The sequence below is a fragment of the Rhinolophus sinicus genome, chromosome 15 (assembly GCF_057876585.1).
Source record: "Rhinolophus sinicus isolate RSI-liver-muscle chromosome 15, RSI-T2T, whole genome shotgun sequence".
NCBI classification, from domain to species: domain Eukaryota; kingdom Metazoa; phylum Chordata; class Mammalia; order Chiroptera; family Rhinolophidae; genus Rhinolophus; species Rhinolophus sinicus.
In genome coordinates, this window is record NC_142515.1 from 61,882,217 (window position 1) to 61,907,253 (window position 25,037).

A 25,037-nucleotide genomic window follows, 5' to 3' on the forward strand; every position below is an offset into this window, starting at 1 on the left:
CCTGGGGCGGTGACCCGGCAGGGCTCCCGGAGTCCCGGAACCCTCCATTAGGTGGCTCCCGGCAGTGCCTTTGTGCTCTAAGCGAGACCAGTCTGAAAGTCCGGAGGGGTGGGGAAGGGAGGGAGCAGGCGTGGCAGCTGCTCTGTTAGTCTACGCTTGGTATCCCCCCCCCACCCCCCGTACCTGATCTCAGCGGAGGCCCCTTTCTCTTGCCCAGAGTAGACCTTATCTCCCAGCGATCCTTTCCCAGCGTGTGTGTGCACGCACTTCCAGATACGCCACATTAGGGGTTGATGATACCCGCTTACCCCCAGCCTCTCCCTTCCACTCTCTCTATCCCACCCCCATCTGAGTGTCCCCGAAAAATATCCAGCCTGAGAGAAAGCTTATAAGAATTTATTTGAGCCAAACTAACGACAATTGCCAGGAAGCAAAATGTCAACGGATTGAGAAAATGCTCCATGAAATGGCGGTTTGCAGCTCATTTTATACATAGAATCAAAGGAGGAGGGTTACATGAAATCCACTGGCGATAGATTAAGGGGGTGGGAGAAAGCAAAACCGGGAAATCTCTGGGATTGGATAAAAGTAAATTGGAGAGAAGGTACTTCTTTCACATAGGTGGGTACAGGACAGTTAATAGTTCACATATAGGTGTTAATCAAGGGACAAGAATAATGAGGGATTCTGTACTTGCCTGCTCTGCTCTGGAGAAAGGGACTACTGACATTCCAAGGATGTCATCTTAGGTGCAAAAAGACAATAGACAGGCTCATGTAAGGTGAAGATTGACTTTATGAAGGAAGCTTTTAGCTAAAGATATGACTTCCCACCATGGCCCACTCAGTTATTAAATTTTTTATGCTCACGCCATCTTATGTGGTTATTTTCCATCTCCTGAGCTTGTCAGGTTTACTATGTGTCCCCCTTTCCCTCCACAAGAGGTAGAGCATGGGCTAGAGGAGCAGACCTGGGTAGGTGGAGTTTCCCAGAGCTTCAGAATAGGAGCGATTCCTACAGAGGTGCAGACAGGCTTGGAGAGAAAGAATCAGAGAGCAGCAGCATTGGAGAGGGGCGCGCGATGCCCCACAGAGACACGGAGGGTGTGTGTGTTCTGGAGGCCTCCAGGCTCCGAAGCCCGACTCCGGAGTGGGCGGTGGCGGGGTGGGGACTCCAGCTACGCCCTTGAGTGCGGGGCGGTTGTGCCTGCGAGTCGTTTTGTTGTCCTCAGGATCCTGGCTCCTCCACTTACGCGCAGGTCTCTAAACCCCTCCCAGAGCGAACTGACCATCCCCAGGGGCGCCAGCCGGTGACGCACCCTCTACTGGGGGGGGGGGGGGGAGGGAGAATTACCGGACACGCCCCACCCCTCTGTCCGCCGGGTCCCAGTGGCGGCTGGCCGGTGGCCTGTCTGCAGTTTCTTGCCCACTCTGTGTCTGTTTCTTCCTATAAACTGAAAATACCCATTTCACGAGATTGTAAAGATTATCGAAGAGGCTGGACTGACCCGACGCTCACGGACTGGGGTTTCTCCGGGTCCCTGAGGGAGGAAGCAAGCCGTCGCGGTACAGGTGGTGTGTGCGCCCCTTTCTTGCCCCGGCCTCTCTCTGGACCCCTTACCCAGTCCCTCTGTCACTCCTAGCCCCTCTTCCGACCCCGGAAGGGGCCGCCGCCTTCCCACCGTGGCCGGCCTGAGGCCAGGATGTGCTCCCCCAGTGCGCAGCGCATGGAGCAGGTCCCGGTCACTCCCCCAGCGGGTCTGCCGGGAACCGCCCTGCACCCCCCTCTGCCCCGCCCTCCGCAGGGCGGGCCGGCCCTGGGGTGCCTTAAAAACCAGATCTAGTTCTCTGGTCGCCGCAGCTGTGAGCATCATCCAACGTCGCTGCGGTTACCTTTGACGACCTCGCAGAAACCCCGTAGCCATGGCCAACAAAGGCTTGAAGGATCTGAAGCAACAAGTGGAAGGGGCGGCCCAGGACGCAGGTGAGGACAGCGCGCGACCTGAGGCATTGGCAGGGGCACCCGGCTGGAAGCTCAAGAGAGGAAGGCGCGGGTCTTCGCAGCCGGAAAGTTGGCAGGCCGCTCAGGCTCGGAGTGGGCCCTCTCCTGAGATTCAGGGACTGGGCAGGACGCCCACCCGACCAACCTCGGAGATGATCCTTGGGTGGGCGTGGGGGAGACAGCGGTGCCCCAGGAGCCCAGGTTGCACTTTGGGCATTGCTAGAACCAATCTGAGGAGGCTGCGCAGGCAGGGAGGGGCCCCACCCTCCCACCCGGGCCATTAGGGAATGGTGAAGGTCCACGGAGAGAGGAGGCTCTGCCACCCTGAGACCTACCTCTACCCACTTGCGGCTCAGCGCACAGGACCAGATGGGATGGGGGAGGGGGCACCAGACCCCCACTGGGCTTTGTTTTGAGCCCTTCCCCCCCCCCCCCGAAAAATAATTGTTTCCTTACTTTTAAGTCCTCACCCAGAGGGCCTTCCCACCCTCACTCCAGCGGGGCAGGTCTCCAGCCTTAGCTTCTCCACCTCCAGCTCTTTCCTCCTTTGACCTGAGGTTACACAGTCGGGGGTGGATGGGGGGTGGATGTATGGATGGGGGGAGGGGGGCAAGATGTGAGGGGACCCCTGGGCACACCAGTGTCAGCTCTTCCAGTCCCAGCTCATCGTCCCTTGGAGCTGCTGCTCCCAATCTGTCCTGCACATATCCCAGTCCACAGACAATACTCAAAGCAACCCCTTCCATCACCAATTCCCAAGGAAAGCCCACAGTTGCTCCTCAGAGACTAAAACGCTAGTAGGAAGCCTCTATGTATAGGACCCTTCCTTCTGGATCTCACTTTCTTTACCTGTAAGCTGGGTGCAAAGGCTCTTTCCCTGTGGTTTTGGCTATGTCAGACAAGGACCGCAGGGTGTGGGGAAGGCAGGCCGTTTCCTGTTCAGCAGTACGGATGAGTCAGATCTCTGGAGGCCAGAGCCACCTGTCTGCCCACCCGAGGCCCTGGAAACACTGTTCACCACAGATACAAACTCTGGTCCAGGGGAGATAGCCTGGCCTTGGAAGTTTCACTTCCTTTCTGCATTTTGTTCCTAATGCCTTAAGCTACCTGCCCATGGAGGCATTGTCATCACTACTGTGTGCCCTCTGGGGTGAGGCACAGGAAAGCTGAGGTGGTGAGAGGGCCTTGCAAAAAGTAGAGGCCCCAGTGCACTGAGTGTGCACTAAAGGTGAGAATTCAGGCATCTGGGGGGAAAGTTGCTAAAGGGGCCAGGATTCTTCCTGAGCCATGCCCAGCAGCAGCAGCCACAGCCCAGATGCCAGTTTCAGCCTGGCCCTGCTCTGCCCTGCCCTTCCTTTTCTCAGCCATCCTGGTGATAGGATGGAAGCAGGCTAGAGGGGAGGGGCCCAGAGTAATAAATAAACAAGAACAGCCCAGAGGCATGGAGAAAGGAGGGCTCATGCCCCTCACTGGCTCGGTGGCCTTGGTCAAGGGACTTTCCCTTGATGGCATCTGTCCCTATGCCATCTAGAGAACAGATGGGGGTGGGGGACAATGGTGCAGCCCCTGTGGTCCATGGTGCCTCAACAGAGGCTACAGACTAAATCTCTCTTGTTTCAGTGACTGCAGCTGGAGCAGCAGCTCAGCAAGTGGTGGATCAGGCCACAGAGGCAGGGCAGAAAGGTCTGGTGGGGTTTGGGGGAGGGCGGCAAGAGGGTGGGCAGCACCCTCCCCACCCCACCCAGCTCTTGCCCAGGCAAACCCTCTCCTCTGCAGCCCCTCTGCTCACACTGCTTCCTGGGAGAAGACCCAGGCCAGGCTAACCCGGCATGGCTCTGGTTCCTCAGGACCCCATCCTCATCTGCTCTCCCCTTTCCTTCCCCAGCCATGGACCAGGTGGCCAAATCTACCCAGGAAACCATCGACAAGTCTGCTAACCAGGCCTCTGAATCTTTCTCGGGTTTTGGGAAAAAATTAGGCCTCCTGAAATGACAGAAGGGAGCCACCGGTGACTCCCCTCCAGGCCCTGAGCTCCGGTCAGCGGCTGCCCCCTTGGCCTAATGCCTCATTAAAGCACATATTCCTACCCTGTGTCCATGTCATGTCTCCCGCCAAGCTGGGCCAGTCCTCCCTCACCAAGAGCAGAACCGCCATACCCAGAAGCCCAGCCCCCACATCCAGAGTCCTGGCATTCCATATGCGAAACCCACACCGATTGTTCATGAATTTATTTCCCATCGTCTCAATCGCGGATCCAGACGCTCCTTTATCCCCGAAGCTCAACCCACCTAGGTACGTGCCCCATCCCCAGCTCAATTCAGAAGCCATCCTGGCTCCCCCAACTCCAGGAACCCCGCCCTCTTAGGAGGGGGATATTCACTCCTCTGATGCTAGAAGGGTTCAGCTCTGGGCTGAGGGCGGAGCTCCAAGGGCCCGGGCCACAGGTACTAACCCCAACGCCCCGCGAGCTGAGTGGGAAGGCTTGGAGCACGAGGGCATCCCAGGACTCGGCGCCCGCAAGCACCCCAGGCTGCGGGAGCTCGCCTGGACTACGTAGAGTCGTTGGGGCGGCTTACCCGCCCTCGCTACCTCCGCCCATCCCGCGGGGTATTTGTGTGCGGGCCTCGTCCCGCGGTGAGTCACCCGGTAGGGCGAGTACGCGACTCCAAGACTGGGCCCCGCCCGCTGGACTTGCAGTGTTGGGTGTGGCGGCCGGGAGGGGACACGCCCCACGGGAGGGGCCTATAACGCACGGGGCCGTTCACGTGGGCGTGAGGCACGAGACGGGCCCGTGTGCTGGCGCGCGTGTGAGTGAGAACCCTCCCTCAAGTTTCGCTCCTGGGTGCAGCTGTACCTCTGCCCCCTTACGAAGGCGTGACTTTTTGTCTGGCAGGGTGGCCTAGGGTTACGGCAAGCCTAATTCCTTCCCATCCCTTAGCACGGGTCCACGCACGCGACACCAGCCCTTGGTACGCCCTGCTGATGGGTGACTCACAGTTGCCACAGGACAATGTCCAGCCCTGGCTTCTGCAGCCGCCATCATCAGAACCCCCTGCCACACGGCTGGTGCTGCCCCGTTCTCCTTCTCCACCGCCATGTCTTTGAATACGTTATTTTCTTCATCATAATAATCTAGTTTGCTTCTGGTCGAGTACATGTGTAATCATGCCGTTTCAATTCACGATATTGATTACATGGCACCTCCTAGTTCTGGGGCGATTGAGAGGGAAAAGCTTTGTCTTTCCTTCGCCCGAGCACTCATGCCGGCTTTCGGGGAGGCCTTCCACGGCCTACCAGCAGGTGGCAATGTAGCTCCCCCCCACCCGCACCACCGCCACCACGCCTTGTGGGTGACGATCTGCTAAGGTGACTTTTCACTTCTCCAATCTGAGATTCCCTCCCAAGCGCCCAACATGTTCCTCGCTACCCCCTCAGCATCTTCACTGTCACCCACTTTCGTGCTTGGTTCCTTGTTGCTGTCCCCAAAAGGCTTCCCCTAGTCTGCAAAATGGGCCACGGCTGCTCAATCTGGCTCAGAGGGAAGGTCCTTGAAGAGACACCTGGGTAAGTCGGGATGGCGCTTCCAACATCTCCAGGAGTAGGGATGCCAGGGTGGGGAGAGACCACCTGGGATCACACCGGTCGGGAGGCTGGTGGGGCTAGACTGGCGGAGCCCTCACTTCTTTTCTGGTATGCATCCTTCCCTAGTGACTAAGGGAGAAATCCCAGCTGGCCTAACAATCCGTCTTCACTTTAGTTCTCCTGAGTGATTGCCTTAGGTTTGGGTGTGTGACCCAGCTCTGGCCAAAGGGAGAAAAGGTCAGGTCTGAGGGCCAGGAGGCGTCTAGGAAAAGTTTTTCATCCTAAAAACAAACAAATGAAAAACTAAAAAGTCCCTCCTCCTCCATCGGACATTTTTGTGGCTGGAAATGATGCGTAGAACTGTGGCAGCCTTTGTCACCGTAGGAAGAACAAGCCAAAGGCAAAGCCAACTTGCTGATTAGGGCAAAGTAGAAATATAGAAAGAACCTAGGGCTACTTTATTCAGTTCCTAAGTCAATCCTGCAGCTGCCACAACATGCTGTATGAGAGGATGCAGTTTCCTCACCATTTGAGCCCCTGTATGTTAGTTTTTCTGCTGCAAACAAAAGTTCAAATCCTCTTGATGTTGCCTGGATGCCAAGGTCCTTCACTTACTGGCCTTACCCACCTTGCCAAACTCTTCTCACAACACCCTCTCCTCTCTGCCTCAGCCACATAGACTTGTTTTCATTTCCCTTGCCATCAAGCCCCTGCTTGCCTCAGTCTTTGCATATGCTGTTTTTTTCTGCCTGGAATGCACTCCATCCTCCCCCATAAATCACCCTTGTCCAGGTGGCTCCTGCTTTTTCATCCTTCAGTTCTCAGCTTCCCCAACTGCCCCCAACACACAAACACTCAGAATGGGTCCAGCCACTGCTGTTGGAGAATTCACACCCTCTGTATTTCTTTTCCACAGTGATGCTTTCCTGTGTGCATCTCTATGACAGTTGTCACAGGGCTGCAACCAAGGCCTTTCCAGTGCATGCCCTGCCTAGAGTGATGCTCTGCCACCATCTGCTAAATGAATGCGCAAGTGACTGTCCTTCGGTTCTTCTATGGGATAACAATGAGTTCACACATTGTCACCATGGTGCCATCTCATCAGTGTGGCCCATTCCACACTACCTCACAACCCCCCGTGCAGCTGGCCCGCGGCACTGTACATAAACCTGTTTCTGTGTGCCTCCGTTCTCTCAACATTGTGAGTCCGGATCTGTCTTTTGCCCCATGGCTGGGACTCAGTGGGCACGGTGCCAGAGGACCCCACGGAAGCCTATAGGAGACCTGTCTCCATGACGTTCAGAAAGCTAGTTGAGCCCAGACACTGAGGAGAAGACTGTGGCCACCATACCTGTTGGGTCTCAGTCAGGTCTCCAAAGATCAATTCTTTCATTAGCAATTGCCCCCAAATTCTCAATTCTCCAAATTCCAGTTCCTCAACTAGCCAAACGCAATCACTTAGCATTACTTTTTGGTTCCACTGGACTTCTCAACTCTGATTACATCAAATTACATAAGAGATAAGGGGCAGAGTTTTCTACTTGCCATCTTCTACCCTCACTCTTTTTTAAATTTTTTAAAATTTGCTGTGTTTGATTATCCACAACAGCCTCCTTTAATTAACATTGGAAATGGAAAGTTGGTTATAATTTATTATCTCTGCTCTTGTATTTTATTTAACAGACATATTCAGCATTTATATTTGTAAATTGAATCACTCTGACTTTTCATGGCTCCTTAGTTTTCTTAGGAATAAGAGTACTCCCCTTCTGTTTTTCTCATTTCTATTTTATGAAAACATGTAGCATTTACATTCCATTCCTCTATTCTGAGACACACCCTTGTCTTGTCCTAGATCTGCAACTGAAGATGTCAAAATCTCTCTGCCATGCCTTTTGCTGAAATATTTTCTGCTATCTCTTGGTTGGTTGGAGTTAGGCCTCTAGAAATTTCCTCAAGATTGAGATATTTACAGATGAACTGAGAAGAGACATCTAGGCTTGATAATTGTAACAGCTAAGCCCCTTGGGTTATTGTAATGAGGGTTCATCGTTTCCTACTTTTATGTATGGAATTTTCTATTAAAAATGTTAAAAAGTTAAAATGAAAAAAAGAAGTTCTCATGTGAACCATATTCTGAGTTCTTAAATGTGTGGTATTGTTGGTCTATAGCCTTTTTACTTAACCTTGGCTGGGTTTGAAATGTACAGTTTGCACTGTATTCTTTGAGTATCTTCTAAGTGTCACTGCCCTCTTGCACAGAAGGTTGAGCAGTCCCTACAAGCCTATTTTCTAATTCACTGGAATTTCTAAAAAGGGACATGATCTTTTTGGCGGACTGTCTTTTTTATCTTTCAATGAGTTTTCTGGGGTTTGACTCAGTGATGATTGTTCTGGTTCAATTTTCCCTAGTATACAATTTGCATTTTGAATATTGAGTCTAGATTTTTTTAATTTCAGGAGTATTTCTTAATTGTGTTTTTAAATATTTGCTCTATTGCATTGCTTAACTTTCTTCTTTGGGAATTTCAGTTATGGGTATGAAGTTTTTTCCTATAATACTTAGTTTCCAGATCTGCCATTGTTTCCCAAACACTGTGTATCTCTTTAATATGATTTCTTTTCTTTTTTCATTTCTATTCCATAGCTGGCTCTTTATAGTTTAGTCTATGTTTCTGCAATGGCTTTTTAAATCTTTTTTCTTCTGTTTTATTCCTGAGATCTATAAGTTCCTGTTCTGCCTAGACCTATTGTTTGCCATCTTATCTCGGAATTCTGGCATTTCTGTTTTACTGTATCTTCTTTTAAACATTAGAATTTAATTCATGTTAAGTAATAATTTACAGGTGCCTTCTTTGATGTAAATTTTTCTAGTAGAATTTCTTCATATGCAATGTAGTTTTGGTATTTTTCCCATATTTTAAAAATAGTAGTATATTTTTACTAGTATATTTTAATTGTCAGATCTCATAAAAGTGCTGTTTTGCACTTCACTTTTTTCTACTTAAGTTCATAAACTTGTTGCAATGATGTTGCTAACCTTTTGTGATATCAGAGGGATTATTTATTATGAATTTGTACCAACTGGACAAATAGTTAACCAAGTTTACTATTTGAAAGTGCTGAAAAGGCTGCGTGAAAAAGTTAGACAACCTGACCTTTTCACCAACAATTCATGGCTCTTGCATCACGACAATGCACCAGCTCACACGGCACTGTCTGTGAGGGAGTTTTTAGCCAGTGAGCAAATAACAGTATTGGAACACCCTCCCGACTCACCTGATCTGGTCCCCAGTAACTTCTTTATTTGAAGATAAAGGGAATATTGAAAGGAAGTCATTTTGATGACATTCAGGACATCAAAGATAGTATGACGACAGCTCTGATGGCCATTCCAGAAAAAGAGTTCCAAAATTGCTCTGAAGGGTGGACTAGGCACTGGCATCAGTGCATAGCTTCCCAAGGGGAGTACTTTGAAGGTGACTGTAGTGATATTCAGCAATGAGGTATGTAGCACTTTTTCTAGGATGAGTTTGTGAATTTAATTGTCAGACCTTGTATGATATGCTGTTTTTCTTGTAAAGAAAGAAGATGTAAGAAAATACACATCTCTACATATTTATGGAAAGAAAATACAGGGAGGATAAACCAGAATCCAAAGGGATTGGTTATATACAGGGGACAAGTAGGAAGGCAGTGGAAAGGGGGAATGAGGACAGGGTAGCAGAGATGAGAAGAGAGTGACACTTCTTTATATCTTTTTGTGTAGTTCTGGCTTGAAGAACCATAGCAATGTTTCGCATATCCCCAAAATAAAGTACTAAAATCAACTAGAATGTGGTAGAGAGAGAAGCCAAAATGGGATACAAACACTAACAAATCATCCTAACTCTATTACAAATGAATTAAATGGCCACACCGAAAGGGAAAAAAAAGAAAAAAACTAAGTAGCTTTGGAAAATAGTATACAATCATGCGCCACTTAATGATGGGTGTAAGTTGTGAGAAATATGCCGTTAAGCAATGTCCTCATTGTATGAACATCATAGAGTGAGTGCACTTACACAAACGTAGGTAGTATAGCCTACTGCCTACCCAGGCTGTATGGTGTAGCCTATTGTTCCTAGGCTATAAGTCTTTACACCATGTTACTGTACAAAGCAACATGAGATTAAATCAAGCACAAGAGAAAATGATGCAATCAAGAGATATGTTAAACACGAGATGTATGAGGTTACACTGCTGGCATTATACCACATACTATTTTACAGTAAACTTTTTGTTTACAAATAGAAAGAATACACTGTAAAATAATGATAAAGAGTGTGATATAGTAAATATATAAACCAGTAACATTGTCATTTATTATCACTATCAACTATTAGGTACTGGACATAATTGTATGTGCTGTACTTTTATACACTTGGCAGAGCAGTAGGTTTATTTACACCAGCATCACCACAAACACATGAATAACGCATTGTACTATGATGTTACAATGACGACATCACTAAGCGACAGGAATTTTTCAGCTTCATTACAATCTTATGGAACCTTTATCATATATGTGGTCTGTCACTGACCAAAATGTCATTATGTGGCATATGACTGTATTGACTGGATTCTGTAAGGCTAAAGGCAAAAAGAACTGTAGAAAATTCTGTAATCTAGTCAGTAAATGTGTTTTTCATAGGACTGTGAGTTAGTAGTTCTGAAAAAATGTGTATACCAGAATGTATGTATAATAGTTCCCCCTTATCCATAGGGGATATGTTCCAAGATCTCCGGTGAATGCCTGAACCACAGAGAGTATTGAACCCAATGTATACTATGTTTTTCCTATACACACATATGTTTTCATTTAAAGAAGTTCTTTATGGCTTCTGTTTGGCATATCTGAATTGCCAGCATCAGTACTCTTTCGTGGATATACTGGACAAACAAATGACTCACGTCTGGCAGGATGGAGTGGAATGGTGTGAGATTTCATCACACAGAATGGTGTGCAATTTAAAACTTATGAATTGTTTGTTTCTGGAATTTTCCATTTAATATTTTGCACCAAGCTTGACTCTGGGTAACTGGAACCATGGAAAGTGAAAACATGGATAATGGAGGGGCTACTGTATACTAAGGGATGCCAAAAAAATGTACACATTTTAAAAGATGTTATCTACATATTACTTTTCGAAGTTGAATTATGGTAGCAATGTGTAGTATGGCATTAATCAAATGAATGCTAGTGTCATTCATTGTATTACAATTTTAACAGTTTTTTCCTTTCTTAAAATGTATATACAGGGGCGACCCATTGGCTCAGTTGGTTGGAGCGCAGTGCTCATAACACCAAGGTTGCCGATTCGATTCCCACATGGGCCAGTGAGCTGCGCCCTCCACAACTAGACTGAAAACAACAACTTGACTTGGAGCTGATAGGTCCTGGAAAAGCACACTGTTCCCCAATATTCCCCAATATAAAAATTAAAAAAAAAAGTGTATACATTTTTTTAGCATCCTTTGTGTGTGTGTATGTATACACACATACAAGCACATACAACACACACATATATGTAAATACACACATATACTTCCTAGATCTATCTGCTGAGAGTTCCTAGAAGCAATGACATCCCAGTATCAATAAGCACACTTATTATCAGATCTTGATCTCTAAATACCATTCTCTAATAAAAGGAACCAGGGCTCTGAGGAGAAGTAGTTGATTATAGGGCTGGGGTGGGGAAAATACAAGATTAGCTTGGAACATCCTTGTAGTGCTAGAAAGTAAGGAAATGCTAAGACAGATGATAGATAGATAGACAGATAGATAGAAAGAAAGAAAGAAAGAAAGAAAGAAAGAAAGAAAGAAAGAAAGAAAGAAAGAAAGAAAGAAAGAAAGAAAGGGAAAAGATGGAGGCTTATAGAAAAAACACAGGAGCCGACGTGAAGGAGCTTCTAATGGCCCAAGCTGGACTAATTAGAGCAAAAAAATAAATAATGATAGTATTAGGTTTTAACCCATAGAATAAGATAAATATTCTATTCACGAATCCATTCTGATATGAGTAAATAATAAATAGATGTGGAGAAGGGGCAACTCTTATAGTAGAATTTTAATTAATTAATGAAGAAGGAAAGGGAAAATAGTGAATCATTAGGCAAATACCAGAGAAATAATTATTGCAGATAAGATCCACTGATAGAGGCTAAAATTAATGTGCAAAAGTTTGAGGAGAGGTCAAATGATTTTTGACAAGGCTGCCAAGACCATTAAATGGGAAAAGTACAATTTTTTCAACGAATGGTGGTGGGAAAACTGGGTATTCACATGCAAAAGAATGAAGTTGAACCTTTACCTTGTACCATATACAAAAATTAACTCAAAATGGATCAAAGACATAAACGTAAGACCTAAAACTATACAACTTTTAGAAGAAAATATGAGGAGAAAGGTTGATGACATCGGATTTGTCAATAATTTATTGGTTATGACACTGAAGGCACAGACAATAAAAGAAAAACTAGACAAATTGAATTACCTCAAAATTAAAAGCTTCTGTTCATCAAAGGACACACCAGCAAGAGAAAAGGCAATCTACGGAATGGGAAAAAACATTTGCAAGTCATATCTGAGAAGAGATTAATATCCAGAATATGTAAAGAACTCCTACAACTTAACAATTAAAAAAAATAATATACTTAAAAATGGATAAAGAACTTGAATAGACATTTCTTCAAAGATGATATACAAATGGCTGATATGCATATAAAAAGATGCTTAACATCAGTAATCGTTAGGGAAATGCAAATCAAAACTACAAGGAGATATCAACTTGCACCCATTAGAATGGCTGCTATCAAAAAAACCAAAACCAAAACCAAAACAATCCCAGAAAACAACAAATGTTGTCGAGGATGTGGAGAAATTGGAACACTTGTGCATTGCTTGTGGGAATACAAAATGACGCAGCGGTTATAGAAAACAGTATGGCGGTTCCTCAAAAAATTAAAAACAGAACTACCGTATGATCCAGCAATAGCACTTCTGGGCATATATCCAAAAGAATTGAAGGTAAGATCTTGAAAAAAGGTTTGTAATCCATGATCACAGCAGCATTATTCACAATAGCCAAAAAGTGAAAGCAACCTAAATGTCTACTGATGGATGAATGGATAAACAAAATGTGGCATATACATACAATGGAATATTGTTTGGCCTTAAAAAGGAAGGGAATTTTGACACATGCTACAACATGGATGAGCCTTGAGAACATTATGCTAGGCGAAATAAGTCAATTACAAAAAGACAAATACTATATGATTTCACTTATATGAGGCCCCTAGAATAGTCAAACTCATAGAAACAAAGTATTAGGTTGGTGCAAAAATAATTGCGGTTTAAAAGGTTAAAAATAATTGCAAAAACCGCAATTACTTTTGCACCAACCTAATAAAACGGTGGTTGCCAGGGGCTAGGAGGATGGGGACATGGAGAGTTATTTGATGGAAGCAGAGCTTCAGTTTTGGGAAACGAAAAAGTTCTGGAGATTAGTTGCACAACAATGTGAATAGTTAACACTACTCAACTGTACATTTACAAATAAGATAGTAAATTTTATGCTATGTGTATTTTACCACATAATTTTTAAGTTTGAAGAGAAACAGTTTGCATAGTCTCAAAGTATCTCTTCTTAGATGTTTATTAACTACAAAGGAAAGATAGTAACATTATTGTGGAGAAACCCAGCAGAGGCCTCCTTAACCAAATGGTCAAGTTTAACATCATTAGTAATAAGATGTATCAACATCAGGAACCCTGTGATATGATGCACTGGAAAGGATACAACATCTTTTTTGTAGTAGCCTTGCTCAAAATGCATAACCTCAGTCCAATCATGAGAAAACATCAGACAAACCCAATAAGAAACATTTGACAAAATAACGGATGAGGACTGGTTAAAAGACTCAAGGTTATGAAAGACAAGGAAAAATGGAGGAACTGTTATCTCAGTCTTACAAAACTGCAGGAGACTAAGGAGAAATAACGAAATGCAATGTTTGATTGTGGATAGAATTCTAGGACAGAAAAAGAACATTAATGGAAAAACTGGTGAAATTCAAATAAGGTCTTTAGCTAATTGAAATAATTTAAATTTATTTCAACGTATTATTTAATTAAATAATTTTATACTTAATTTAACTAAATATGCTAATGGTAATGTCCTAGTTCTGATCATTTTATTGTGATGTAAGATTTGAACATCAGGGGAGGTTTCGTGAGGAAGATACGGAAACTATACTATTTTTGCGACTCAATTAACATTGAGCTGGCAGAGAGAAACCTACCCTTTCATAAAACCCTTGTATTCATGATGTATTGGAGGTTGTTAGGAATCTGAAGTTCAAATCTGAAGTCAATTTCCCAGACATCAGAGGGAGATTCCTCTGGAGAGAGGGGGCCAGGCCAGGGGAGTTACCCAGGCTCCTTTGCTCAGGAGCCTGTGCTTCTTTCACAGAAGTGTTGGGTTCACCTGTGTAATGGTGACCCCTCTGCCTCTCAGAACTCTTTGGGAAGATACTGTGGGCAACCTTGTTTTCCCACTTGCAGCCTCTAGGGTGTCAGTCAATCCTTGCCTTCCCAAGGACTCCCTTCTGTCTTGGAAAGTGGTACTCTCTAAGATACGACACCCTCCGGAATTCCTTGGTCACCTTCCTCTTCTTTCTTCATCTCCTTGTGTCTTAGTCCTGTCCCACGCAGTTCTCTCTCACAGGGTCGTCTCCTCCTGGGACTGAGTGTTGTTTGGCAACATCTGAGACCGACGCCCCAACCCCCACCCCAAAGGTTTCCCAGTCTCCTAGTTTCTCTGAAGTTTATTGTGTGTGTTGGTGACGGCCTTTCTTCTTCTTCCTCTTCCTCTTCCCCTTCTCCCCTCCCCAACCTTCCTTCTTTCTCTTTTCCTCCTCTTCTTCCTCCCCTGTCTTCTCTTCCTTCTTCCTTTTCCTCTTCCTCTTTCTCTTCTCCTTCTTCTCTTTCTCCTGCTCCTGCTCCTGCTTCTTCAGTTTTAAGAAGAAATGGGACCATTTAGAATTAAACTGACACCATGTTGCTTCCAGACCTGGAAGTCTGGCAGGCTGAGCTGGTATTCTCTGTTTACAGAGAATTCACATCCACACCCCACCTGCTTCTCCCTGCACTTGTCCTGGGAACCTGTCTTCTAGAACTGCATCACCCAGGCTCCCTCAGTCAATGGGGGATATCAGTAGGAAGTCGAATCCTACTGACTGACACCCATGGCTATGTGGGTGTGGACATGATGGGGAAGTCCTCCTTTGGTGACAGATACACCAAGTCTCCAGGAGTCTGTGCTTGGCTCCCCTGTGGCTGTGCAGGAGATGTGGGCTCAGTATATACAGTGAGCTCAAATCCATGAAGCAGAAGTAAGAGAAAGCATAGGCAGGACGGACAATCATGAAACTCAGGATATTCATGATATCTCCTATTCATATCACACAAGAAACCATCATGCTTAAGATATAAGACAGACCTAAGTAGTTAAGTATATTTTTTCTTCAGAATTGGTAATTGCTAAATTGGCAAATTGCTATTTGAAAACTGATTCTCCTTGACTTGATGATGTAGGCAGCTGGTCCTTTGCCAAACTGGGTTGTTGAGCAAATTCCACTTGGAGAATTAATGGGCTCCTGTCAGGGCCTGATTCTCCCTGCCCCAAGGCTTGGACGTGACCTTCTGACTCAGGACAAGCTGACCTGGGTGCCTGGTTCTGGGGCTGCTCCACTGGGGCCCAGCATGGCCATGCCTCTTGCCAGGTGGCGCGGTTCCCCCCGGAGTCATCCTCAACTGCATCCAGGCAGGTAACGTTGTTCCTTGCAGGAGTCACCTGAGCCCAATCCCTCAGATGGGAATACAGCTCTGGCTAGGAGGGTCTTGGGCTGCAAAGGAGTCCATCCTTAGGGAGCCAAGGGCTGGGCTGAGAGGACAGGTGCTGCTCACAGCTGGAGCTGGAGGGCCAAGTGGGCCGGGATCTGGGCCAGAGCACCAAGGTCTGGGGCCCAAGTCTGGCCTTGGGCAGCTTGGTGTCTTGAGGCCTCTTGCTGTCGCCTTGCTGGACACTGGGATTTATGTTTGGACCCAGCCTTGCCGGGAGATCTGGGACCATGGTGTGTTGTCCCTGGAGTCAGGGTGCTCACAGCAGGGCAATGCATTAAAGAGGAGCAGATTCTCATGGGCCCGGAAATGATGTAGTGATGGCAGCAAAAGCCTGACAGCAAGGGAAAAGCATAGCTACAGGCCGACTGTGGGCCGGCACTGGGGCCAGAGATCTGCTGAGTGACCAAGTCCTCACAGGGGCCTGTTGAGGGGCTGGTGATCTCCTGAGGCGAGGGGGACTGTAAAGAGTATCCCAGGGTGGGGGCTGGTGGGAAAGGGTCTGTGGGGTCTGGAAACCATCCCAGAACTGGTGGGTGACACGTCATCTTGTGAGGAGAACAAGCCCAGAGAGGACCCTGTGGGGGGTGGGAGACACACACAACCTCCAGGGAAACAGGGAAGGGGCTTTGATGAGTCTAGGCAATGTCCCTGTGTGTCTCTCAGCCCAATTCCCACCAGCCATGTCCCAGAAAGTCCCCCCACCCTTGGCAACATTGTCCTGATGTCCTGAGCCCAATATTCTGGTATTTGGCTATACCAAGAATAGAACAGAGTCATCTGGACCTGCTCAAGCTCCAGGGCCTTCACTTTCACAGCCCCTCTGAGTCCACAGGGTCATACCTACATAATTGTAAAACTTACAAGAGTAGGGCCAGACCAGTGGCTCAGGTGGTTGGAGCACCGTGCTCCCAACGCCTAGGTTGCCTGTTCAATTCCCACATGGGCCAGTGAGCTGCGCCCTCTACAGCTAAGATTGTGAACAACAGCTCTCCCTGGAGCTGGTTCTGCTGTGAGCTGCCGTGGGCTGCTGTGAGCTGCCGTGGGCTGCTGTGAGCAGCCCACGGATGACTGACAACCAATTGCCTCAGCACAGGGAGCGCAAGGCTCATAATACCAGCATGAGCCAGGGAGCTGTGTCCTACACAATGAGACTGAGAAACAACGGCTTGAACTAGAGTTGGGGGAGGTGGAAGAAAGGGGGGGAAAGAAACCTTACAAGAGTAGTATTATTGTATTCCTTTTCTTAAGGAGACCTCTTCAAATTGTTTAAAACCCAACCACTCGTGGTGCTGTGGCCTTGTGACTCACAGTACCTACTGCCTACCCCAGGGAGCTGGCCACAGCCTGGGGGACCCCCCACATCACTCAGGAATGTGGGAGTGTCTCTCCCGGTAGGACCCAGGCTGTGAAGGCCTGCGGTCAGGTAAACACTAATTAGGTCCTGCCACGCCCTCCTGGGCAGCTCTGAAGGATGAGGGAGCCTGCATGGAGGAGGGGGCCTTGGGCTCCTGCCCCAGGCCTGACTGCATGAACAAGGACTGGGAGGACCTTCCCTCCATGACTCCTGCCCAGTGGGGTCACATCCCCCAGCCCTCGGGCTCCAAGGCAGCCCCAGATCCCCTCCACTCTTTGGTCTACCCACTGGTTGGTCAGGGCTCAGTGTCAAGGGGCCCCTCTGTGTCACATCAGTGATGATGAGGAGGAAACAGAAGTTTACCGAGAGCTTGTGTGCACGATCCCACCGACGATCAATGACACAGACAGGAAGGCGTGGCTGTCCCTATTGTATAGATGAGGAAACTGAGGCTCAGGTTGGCCTAGTGACTAAGAAACGTAGTATGTGGCATGGGGCTTAAGGCATCTCTCTCCATTCTGAGTAACGAGGGAGGCAGCCTGGCTCCCTAAGCCTGTGATGTGTCAGGGGCCAGTACAGCAGCTTTCTGGGAATTCTTGCTAAGGCCAGAGCACCTCCCCAGGTGGTGGTGAATCCTCCATCTACTCCTCCAGGACCTCTTGACCTCCTGGCCACCTCCACTGCTGACCTCACAGGGCCTCCCCAAGGTGCAGGGAGGGCCAGATTCCCTCACGTGCTGGCTGCCCAGAAGGGCAGTGCCACACCCAGCCTCTTCCTCCTGTCACACCTGCGCTGACTCACTGTCTGACCTACTACTTGGCCGGGGTGAGGGTTGGTGCCCCAAAGCCCAGCCAGGCATCAGGGGCACCTATAAAAGCACACTGGTCCAGGCCCCAGCATCCTGCTTGGTCGCCACCTGTTGCAGCACAATGCTAGGAGGACTGGGGAAGCTTGCTGCTGAGGGCCTGGCCCACCGCACCGAGAAGGCTACTGGGGAAGCTGGTAAGGGCCTGCGGCTCCTTTCCACCTGGGCTATTCCCTCAGGCTGGGGTTGGGGACTGACTAGACTGGGCCTGCCCAAAGCTGATCCCCGCAGGTTTGAGGCAGGCCTTGGCCGAGCAATCAGCCCTACAAGGATAGGACGGAGCTGAGGGGGGGTGGGGGAAGGAGGCTGAGGAGGGCAGCTGGGAGCAGAGCCTGGAGGAGCTGACTGCCTCAGGCAACCCTCACTCCATGTAGCTGAGGGTAGGAGGGAGGCCAGCTCAGAGGCCCCAGGGAGCCTGAGGGGAGCCGGGATGCTGGGTGAGCAGCTGGTAGCTTGAATCCTTCCCTCTGGAAACCTGGGTGCCTGTTCTGAATATCCTATACAGGAAAAGGAAGGCAGATTTTTTATTTTTACCATAACTTTGAAGCTTTCATGATTCTTTATTAAAAAACCACCAAGTCTGATTCTGTTCAAAGTCAGCTCCCAGGGTTCGGGGTTTATACAAAGGACATTTGCAATGTCTTCAAAGTCCCCAGAAGTCCTTGTTTTGTGTGCAGAGATCAGCTACTGTATGTGGGGAGGCTGATCCAGGTCCCACCTGTCTGACGTTAAGTCTGCTGCTCTCTTTCTAAATGGCTAACTCGTCTGTGTTCCATTGGTTAACTCTTGGCTGTGTTGACTACCCTCTTTCCTCCTTCACAGCCCTCCGAATTCTGTATTATTCCCATTCTACAGATGAAGGAACCAAGCAGTGAAGGGGGAGTTAGAACCAGTTCTTCTGACTCCAGAATCTTCCATTTCTAGCACACTACCACCCAAATGTTAAATAGCTCCTAGGTGGGCAGAAAGCCCTCTTCTGTTGGAAGAATGGCTTTGGGGAACTGGTTTTGCTGGAGGAGGCTTCAGGGTTCGGCTTCCGGTTGCAGCCTCTGTCTTGCTTAAGGCAGGACAGCAGCTCACCTGAGAGGTGTGGTGACCTGGGAAACAAGCTTAGCCTTGCTGCCAGGCTCCCAGCTGGCAGGAGGGACTGTTCATTGGCATTCCAGACCTTGCCAGGCTGAGGGGCATGGAGGGCCCTGTGCCTTTGCTTGGCTCACTCAGCTTTTCCCCAGCAGCCAGGACCCACTTGAATCTCTGAAGGAAACCAGCTGGGATTCCTTCCCGTGAGCCAGTTTGTCCTGGCTGGAGCGGCATCCCAGAGTCCCATTCGGAATATCCAGCACTGTGTGGGCCCCAACGTGGGGAACAGCTGGCTCGCACTGTGCTCTCACTTTGGGTTTGTCTCATCTTTTCAGTTCATGTCGTGGAGGGAGTGGTAAAGGAGGTGGTGGAGCATGCCAAGGAGGCTGGAGAGAAAGGTATGGTGGGGCAAGGGAGGGAAGGAAGGAAGGAGGGAAGAGGGAAGGTGCTGGGAACCTGTTCTTTGACTAAGGTCAAACCCTGAGGGATGTTGCGCCCTTTCAGTTGGTATGCAATTATCTACATTGAGGCCACAGACCAAACTTTGCTGAAGCAAGATCCAACTAGATAGCACTCTCTGTGGAATGTTATGACACAGTCACAAATGAAAAACCAAAGACAAAAAAAAAAAGGGAAAAAGAAACAAAAACTAGGATGTTACAAAAGACTATGTGGTAGCACACTGGAAAAAACATTTTTTATACATATTTATAAATACATATTTACATCATGTTTATATGTATATGTGTGCTGTGAGCCTAACTAGGTAAAAAGCGTACGTATACCTCATTCCTTTCAACAAAACAGATTCCAGATGGATCCAGGACTTAAATATAAATACATGAAAATATTAAACCATTAGAAAAGAGCAGAGATTTTGGCAAAATCTCAGAGAGGGGAGGATCTTTTAACTATGATAGAAAACCCAACAGCTATTAAGGAAATATTAGGCAAATTTGACAATATGAAAGTTGAAATTTTTCATAACAAAAAACAATAAGCTAAGCTAAATGAAAAACCACATAGTATTTATAGTAGAAATGATAACCCCAATATCAGGCAGTTCACAGGAAATGAAGCCTGAGTAGGCAGTACACCCAAGAGCAGATAGTCATGGCTGAAGGAAAGCAAGTCACTGGGAGAAATAAAACAAAATTGGAACACATTCCTCCAGGAGCTTTGCTGCCCTGCATCCCATGGGGGATCGTCCCGGGCACAAGCCAGGAAGACTGCCACGTCCCACAGGCCACTCCAGGTGACATTGGCCTAGCAAGTGGCTGGAAACATTTACTTTGCTCACCAGACATTCCTCTTTTCTTCCTGACAGCCATTGCCGAAGCCTTCAAGAAGGCTCAGGAGACAGGGGACAAAGTGGTAAAGGAAGTCACCGAGACAGTGACCCACACTGTCACAAATGCCGTCACCCATGCAGCGGAAGGCCTGGGTAAACTGGGACAGTGAGCACGCCCGCCACTGGCAGACTCTTCTTGAATCTCAATAAAATCTGTGAAATGTGTACACTCGCCCCTGGATTTATTCCTGGTTGGATGGAAGCGCTGTTTATGTCACCTGCTGTCACACATTGACACCCACTGGGGATCAGATAGGTCCCAATTAATCAGATGTGCTGCTCTTACATGAAGATTTCTCACATCACCAAGGACCGCTTGAAGAATTGTTAGGGTCAGTGCTACATTTCTTAAAAGATTATTTTCCCAGAAACTATATATAGGTTTCAGATACCTCAATGCTTCAAGGACACCCCAAGGGAGGACCATAATTCAGCCCACATGTTCCTTGGGTTTTCCTTGAAATGTTCGTACAAGAGTTAGGGAAGATAATGGATCAACCTGACTGAGGTTAGCTGGACAAGCTCAGTCAGCTTGAGATGCTCCATATTCTGAAAGGGGCTTCAGAGAAGCATTTCTGCTGGATAGTCACAAAATTAGGTCAAGGAAGAACCAAGTCCACTGCTTCTTAGCTGTTGAAGCTGCTGTCAGATCTCCCCTCCGACACTTGTGTTAGGACTAATTGGAGGGCGGGCAAGAATGCTTGGCCTCCTCTCCTTCCTGCTATGAGTCAGTACTATGAAGGTTAAACAATGTTTAAACAGCATTTAGCTTAATATTTTGGATTAAAATAAGGAATGGCATTGCTTATTTATCTTGCTAAAAGTTTTGTTTTCAGCAGAAATTATTTTAAATTAAAGCTTATTGGGGTGACAATGGTTAATAGTTACATAGGTTTCAGGTGTACAATTCTGTAATACATCATCTGTATGTCCCATTGTGTGTTTACCACCCAGTCAGTTCTTTCCATCACCATATATTTGATCCCTTTTACCCTCATCTACCGCCCCCGTAGAAAAGGTGTTTTAAGGAACAAGTTAGTTGCTCACCATATTTCTGACTTTCTTTTAGAATTGGCTTCACAAGTTTCTAAACAGCCCAGGAATCCAATGTTCTGGATTAGAACATCTGCCACTGTCCAGCTGGATCTAGACCTTATTATACCTTGGTTTGGTTTCTGATAACTTTTGAATTTCCCCAGTTCAAATCCACTCTCAAAAGGATGACAGCATTGTTGGTGGCAGTGTAGACTGCAACACCTCTTTGAATGGCAATTCCTCTTAGCAGACTTTACTCTTCAGATGTACACAGGTACATGCAGACACCCAAAGGATGAACAGATTCACTGTGGCGTGTCTGTAACAGCAAGAGGTTGGAAACACCCTAAAATGCTCATCAGAAATCACTGGGATGGCAAGTTTTGCTCTGCTTATTAGGTTTGGCATACAATCTAGCGATGACATCTATTACTTCTAAAGTACTGTAATGCCCCAGCTTGAGAAACGGGACCTGTGTCTAGATGGACACCTATAGAGAATTCATATCTATGAAGTGGAATACTCCATGGCTGTTAAGAATTAAGAAATGTATGTATGTCATATGGGAACACGTCAAATAAGATGTAAAATATATGTATGTAGAATAAGCTAATTTTATAAAGCAAAGCAAACACATAATTTTATAAAAATAGAAAAAACTCATAGCATATAGATAGCAAACATATTAACAGTATTCATCTCTGTGTCTGTGAGAATATGAGGAATCTTCATTTTCCACATCATATATTTCCATGATGCTTGAATTTAAGAGAAAACCAATATAGAAATAGTTTGAAATGTGGTCATGGAATGCACATACTAGCTTATTCAAGATTGTTTCTGAGGCTGACGTCCTCAAAATGGCGGCGTGAGGTGAGTCTCTGTAAAGCTCCCCTGGAATTTACAACTAATCGAACAACAATAACTCCACAAAGGACTCCCTGCACAGCAGGCAGGAAAGACGAAGAGGCCCACTACTGAATTCACCTAAAGGTGGGCAAATCGCACGAGCTGGGGAGGAGGGAAGGGAGAAGTGCAGAGATGGAGCCGCGGGGGCGCAAGACGCAGACCTAGCTCAGTGCTCCGAGCTCGCTGCTTCCCGGAACTACCGTAGCTGCGGGAAAGGGAAGAACTCGGACTGCTAGGGCTCCGCTTATGGCCCACAGGGCTGAGGGGGCAGCATACAACAAAGCTGAACCCATCGCTCACGGCAGAGACCTCGGAGCAAAGACTGAGGGAAGAAGGCTGAAAACGGTGGTTTAAGCCCTCACTGCCGAGCAGAGAACGGAAGCCTTAGGCACTGAGACCAGCGGCCCCCTCCCTCCCCTCCCAGAGCTCGCCCCGCCCCCACCTGCCCGGTGCTAGAAACGGAACAGTAGCAGAGTCAGATCAAAAGAACAGAATATTTGCTGTTCTGAGACCTGTGGACCACAGACACAGATTCGCAGCCCAACTAGTTCCGGCAAAGAGGAGGGAGCTATGGAAGCATGACCGGCTGTGGTGGTGGTCGACGTCATTGCTCTGGGCCACCTCTCACAACTCACCCTGCCCCTGGCCCCACCTATCTGGGCAGATCCCTGTGGGAGTAAACAGAACTGCTAAAACATACGGGCTCTGAATCTGGAGCTGGAAGAGTTTTGGAACTTCAAAACCTCTTTGAATGGCAATTCCTCTTAGCAGACTCTAAGCTCTCTGCATACCCACACGGACACTGCGCCCTGTGACAACACAAAAAAAGAAAACTACAGACCAATATCTCTGATGAATACAGCTGCAAAAATCCTAAACAAAATTCTAGCAAATAGAATACAACAATGCATTAAGAAGATTATTCATCACGACCAAGTGGGGTTCAACCCCGGGGCATAAGGATGGTTCAACATCCGCAAATCCATCAATGTGATACATCACATAAACAAAATAAAGGAAAAAAATCCTATGATTATATCAATTGATGCAGAAAAAGCATTTGAAAAGATACAACATCCATTTATGATTAAAACACTTTTAAAATAGGTATAGAAGGAAAATACCCTAACATAATAAAGGCCATATATGACAAGCCCTCAGCTAATCTCATAATTAATGGTGAAAACGGAGCCCTTTGCTCTACGTTCAGGAACACGACAGGGCTGTCCCCTATCACCTCTGCTTTTCAACATAGTGTTGGAAGTCCTTGCCAGAGCAATCAGGCAAGAGAAAGAAATAAAAGGCACCCAAATTGGAAATGAAGAAGTTAAATTATCACTCTTTGCAGATGACATGATGCTATATATAGAAAACCCTAAAGACTCCACCAAAAAGCTATTAGAAACAACCAATGAATACAGTAAAGTTGCTGGCTACAAAATCAACATACAAAAGTCCATTGCATTCCTATATACTAACAGTGAAATCTCAGAAAAAGAAATACAAAAAACAATTCCTTTTGCAATTGCAGCAAAAAGGATAAAATACCTAGGAATAAACTTAACCAAGGATGTGAAGGACCTATATGCTGAAAACTATAAGACATTTTTGAAAGAAATTGAAGAAGACACAAAGAGATGGAAAGACATTCTGTGCTCATGGATTGGAAGAATCAACATAGTTAAAATGGCCATATTGCCCAAAGCAATATACAGATTTAATGCAATCCCCATCAAAATCCCAATGGCATTTTTTAAAGAAATAGAACAAAAAATCATCAGATTTGTTTGGAACCACAAAAGACCCTGAATAGCCAAAGCTATCTTAAGAAAAAAGAACAATACTGGAGGTATCACACTCCCTACTCCCTGACTTTAGCTTGTACTACAGGGCTACAATAATTAAAACAGCATGGTATTGGCAGAAAAACAGACACATAGACCAATGGAATAGAATTGAAAACCCAGAAATAAAACCACATAAATATGGACAGATAATTTTTGAGAAAGAAGCTAAAAACATACAATGGAGGAAAGACAGCCTCTTCAATAAATGGTGCTGGGAGAATTGGATAGCCACATGCAAAAGAATGAAACTGGACTGCTACCTGTCACCATGTACCAAAATTATTTCAAAATGGATCAAAGACTTAAGCATAAGACCTGACACAATAAATTGCATAGACGAAAACATAGGTACTAAACTTACGGACCTTGGGTTCAAAGAGCATTTTATGAATTTGACTCCGAAGGCAAGGGAAATAAAAGCTAAAATAAACGAAAGCTAAAATATGAAATTTAAAAGCTTCTGCACAGCAAAAGAAACCATCGACAAAATAAAGAGGCCACCAACTGAATGGGAGAAGATTTTTGCAAACAGTGCCTCTGATAAGGGGCTAGTATCCAGAATATACAAGGAACTCTTGCAACTCAACAACAAAAAAACAAACAGCCCAATTGAAAAATGGGCAGAGGACCTGAAGAGACATTTCTCCAAAGAGGACATACAAGTGGCAAATAGACATATGAAAAAATGCTCAACATCACTAATCATCAGAGAAATGCAAATAAAAACCACAATGAGATATCACCTCACACCAGTCAGAATGGCGATCATCAACAAGACAAATAGTAACAAGTGTTGGAGAGGCTGTGGAGAAAAAGGAACCCTCATAGATTGTTGGTGGGAATGCAGACTGGTGTAGCCATTATGGAAGGCAGTGTGGAAGTTCCTCAAAAAATTACGAATAGAATTGCCATATGACCCAGCAATCCCTCTTCTGGGTATCTACCCAAAAAATCTGAAAACATTTACTCATAAAGACACGTGTGCTCCAATGTTCATTGCAGCTTTGTTTACGGTGGCCAAGACATGGAAACAACCAAAATGTCCTTCGATAGATGAATGGATA

At 46.5% G+C, this 25,037-nt stretch overlaps 2 protein-coding genes across 3 annotated transcripts; both read left to right on the plus strand.

Moving 5' to 3' along the window:
- Nucleotides 1–1,380: 1,380 nt before the first annotated feature.
- ADIRF (adipogenesis regulatory factor) lies at nt 1,381–4,087 on the plus strand. Of its 2 annotated transcripts, XM_088792114.1 has the most exons (4): nt 1,381–1,571; nt 1,861–1,983; nt 3,622–3,684; nt 3,887–4,087. In XM_088792114.1, the coding sequence occupies exons 2-4, from the start codon at nt 1,923–1,925 to the stop codon at nt 3,991–3,993; spliced, it is 231 nt and encodes a 76-aa protein (XP_088648240.1). In that variant the 5' UTR covers nt 1,381–1,571; nt 1,861–1,922; the 3' UTR covers nt 3,994–4,087. The 2 variants fall into 2 exon arrangements, with proteins under 2 accessions (XP_088648240.1, XP_019571679.1); XM_019716120.3 differs by lacking the exon at nt 1,381–1,571 and having other exon boundaries at nt 1,615–1,983.
- A 13,549-nt stretch (nt 4,088–17,636) lies between these two features.
- On the plus strand, nt 17,637–20,347 carry FAM25A (family with sequence similarity 25 member A). The gene is made up of 3 exons (XM_019716119.3): nt 17,637–17,888; nt 19,167–19,229; nt 20,159–20,347. The coding sequence occupies exons 1-3, from the start codon at nt 17,816–17,818 to the stop codon at nt 20,290–20,292; spliced, it is 270 nt and encodes an 89-aa protein (XP_019571678.1). The 5' UTR covers nt 17,637–17,815; the 3' UTR covers nt 20,293–20,347.
- Nucleotides 20,348–25,037: the final 4,690 nt, after the last annotated feature.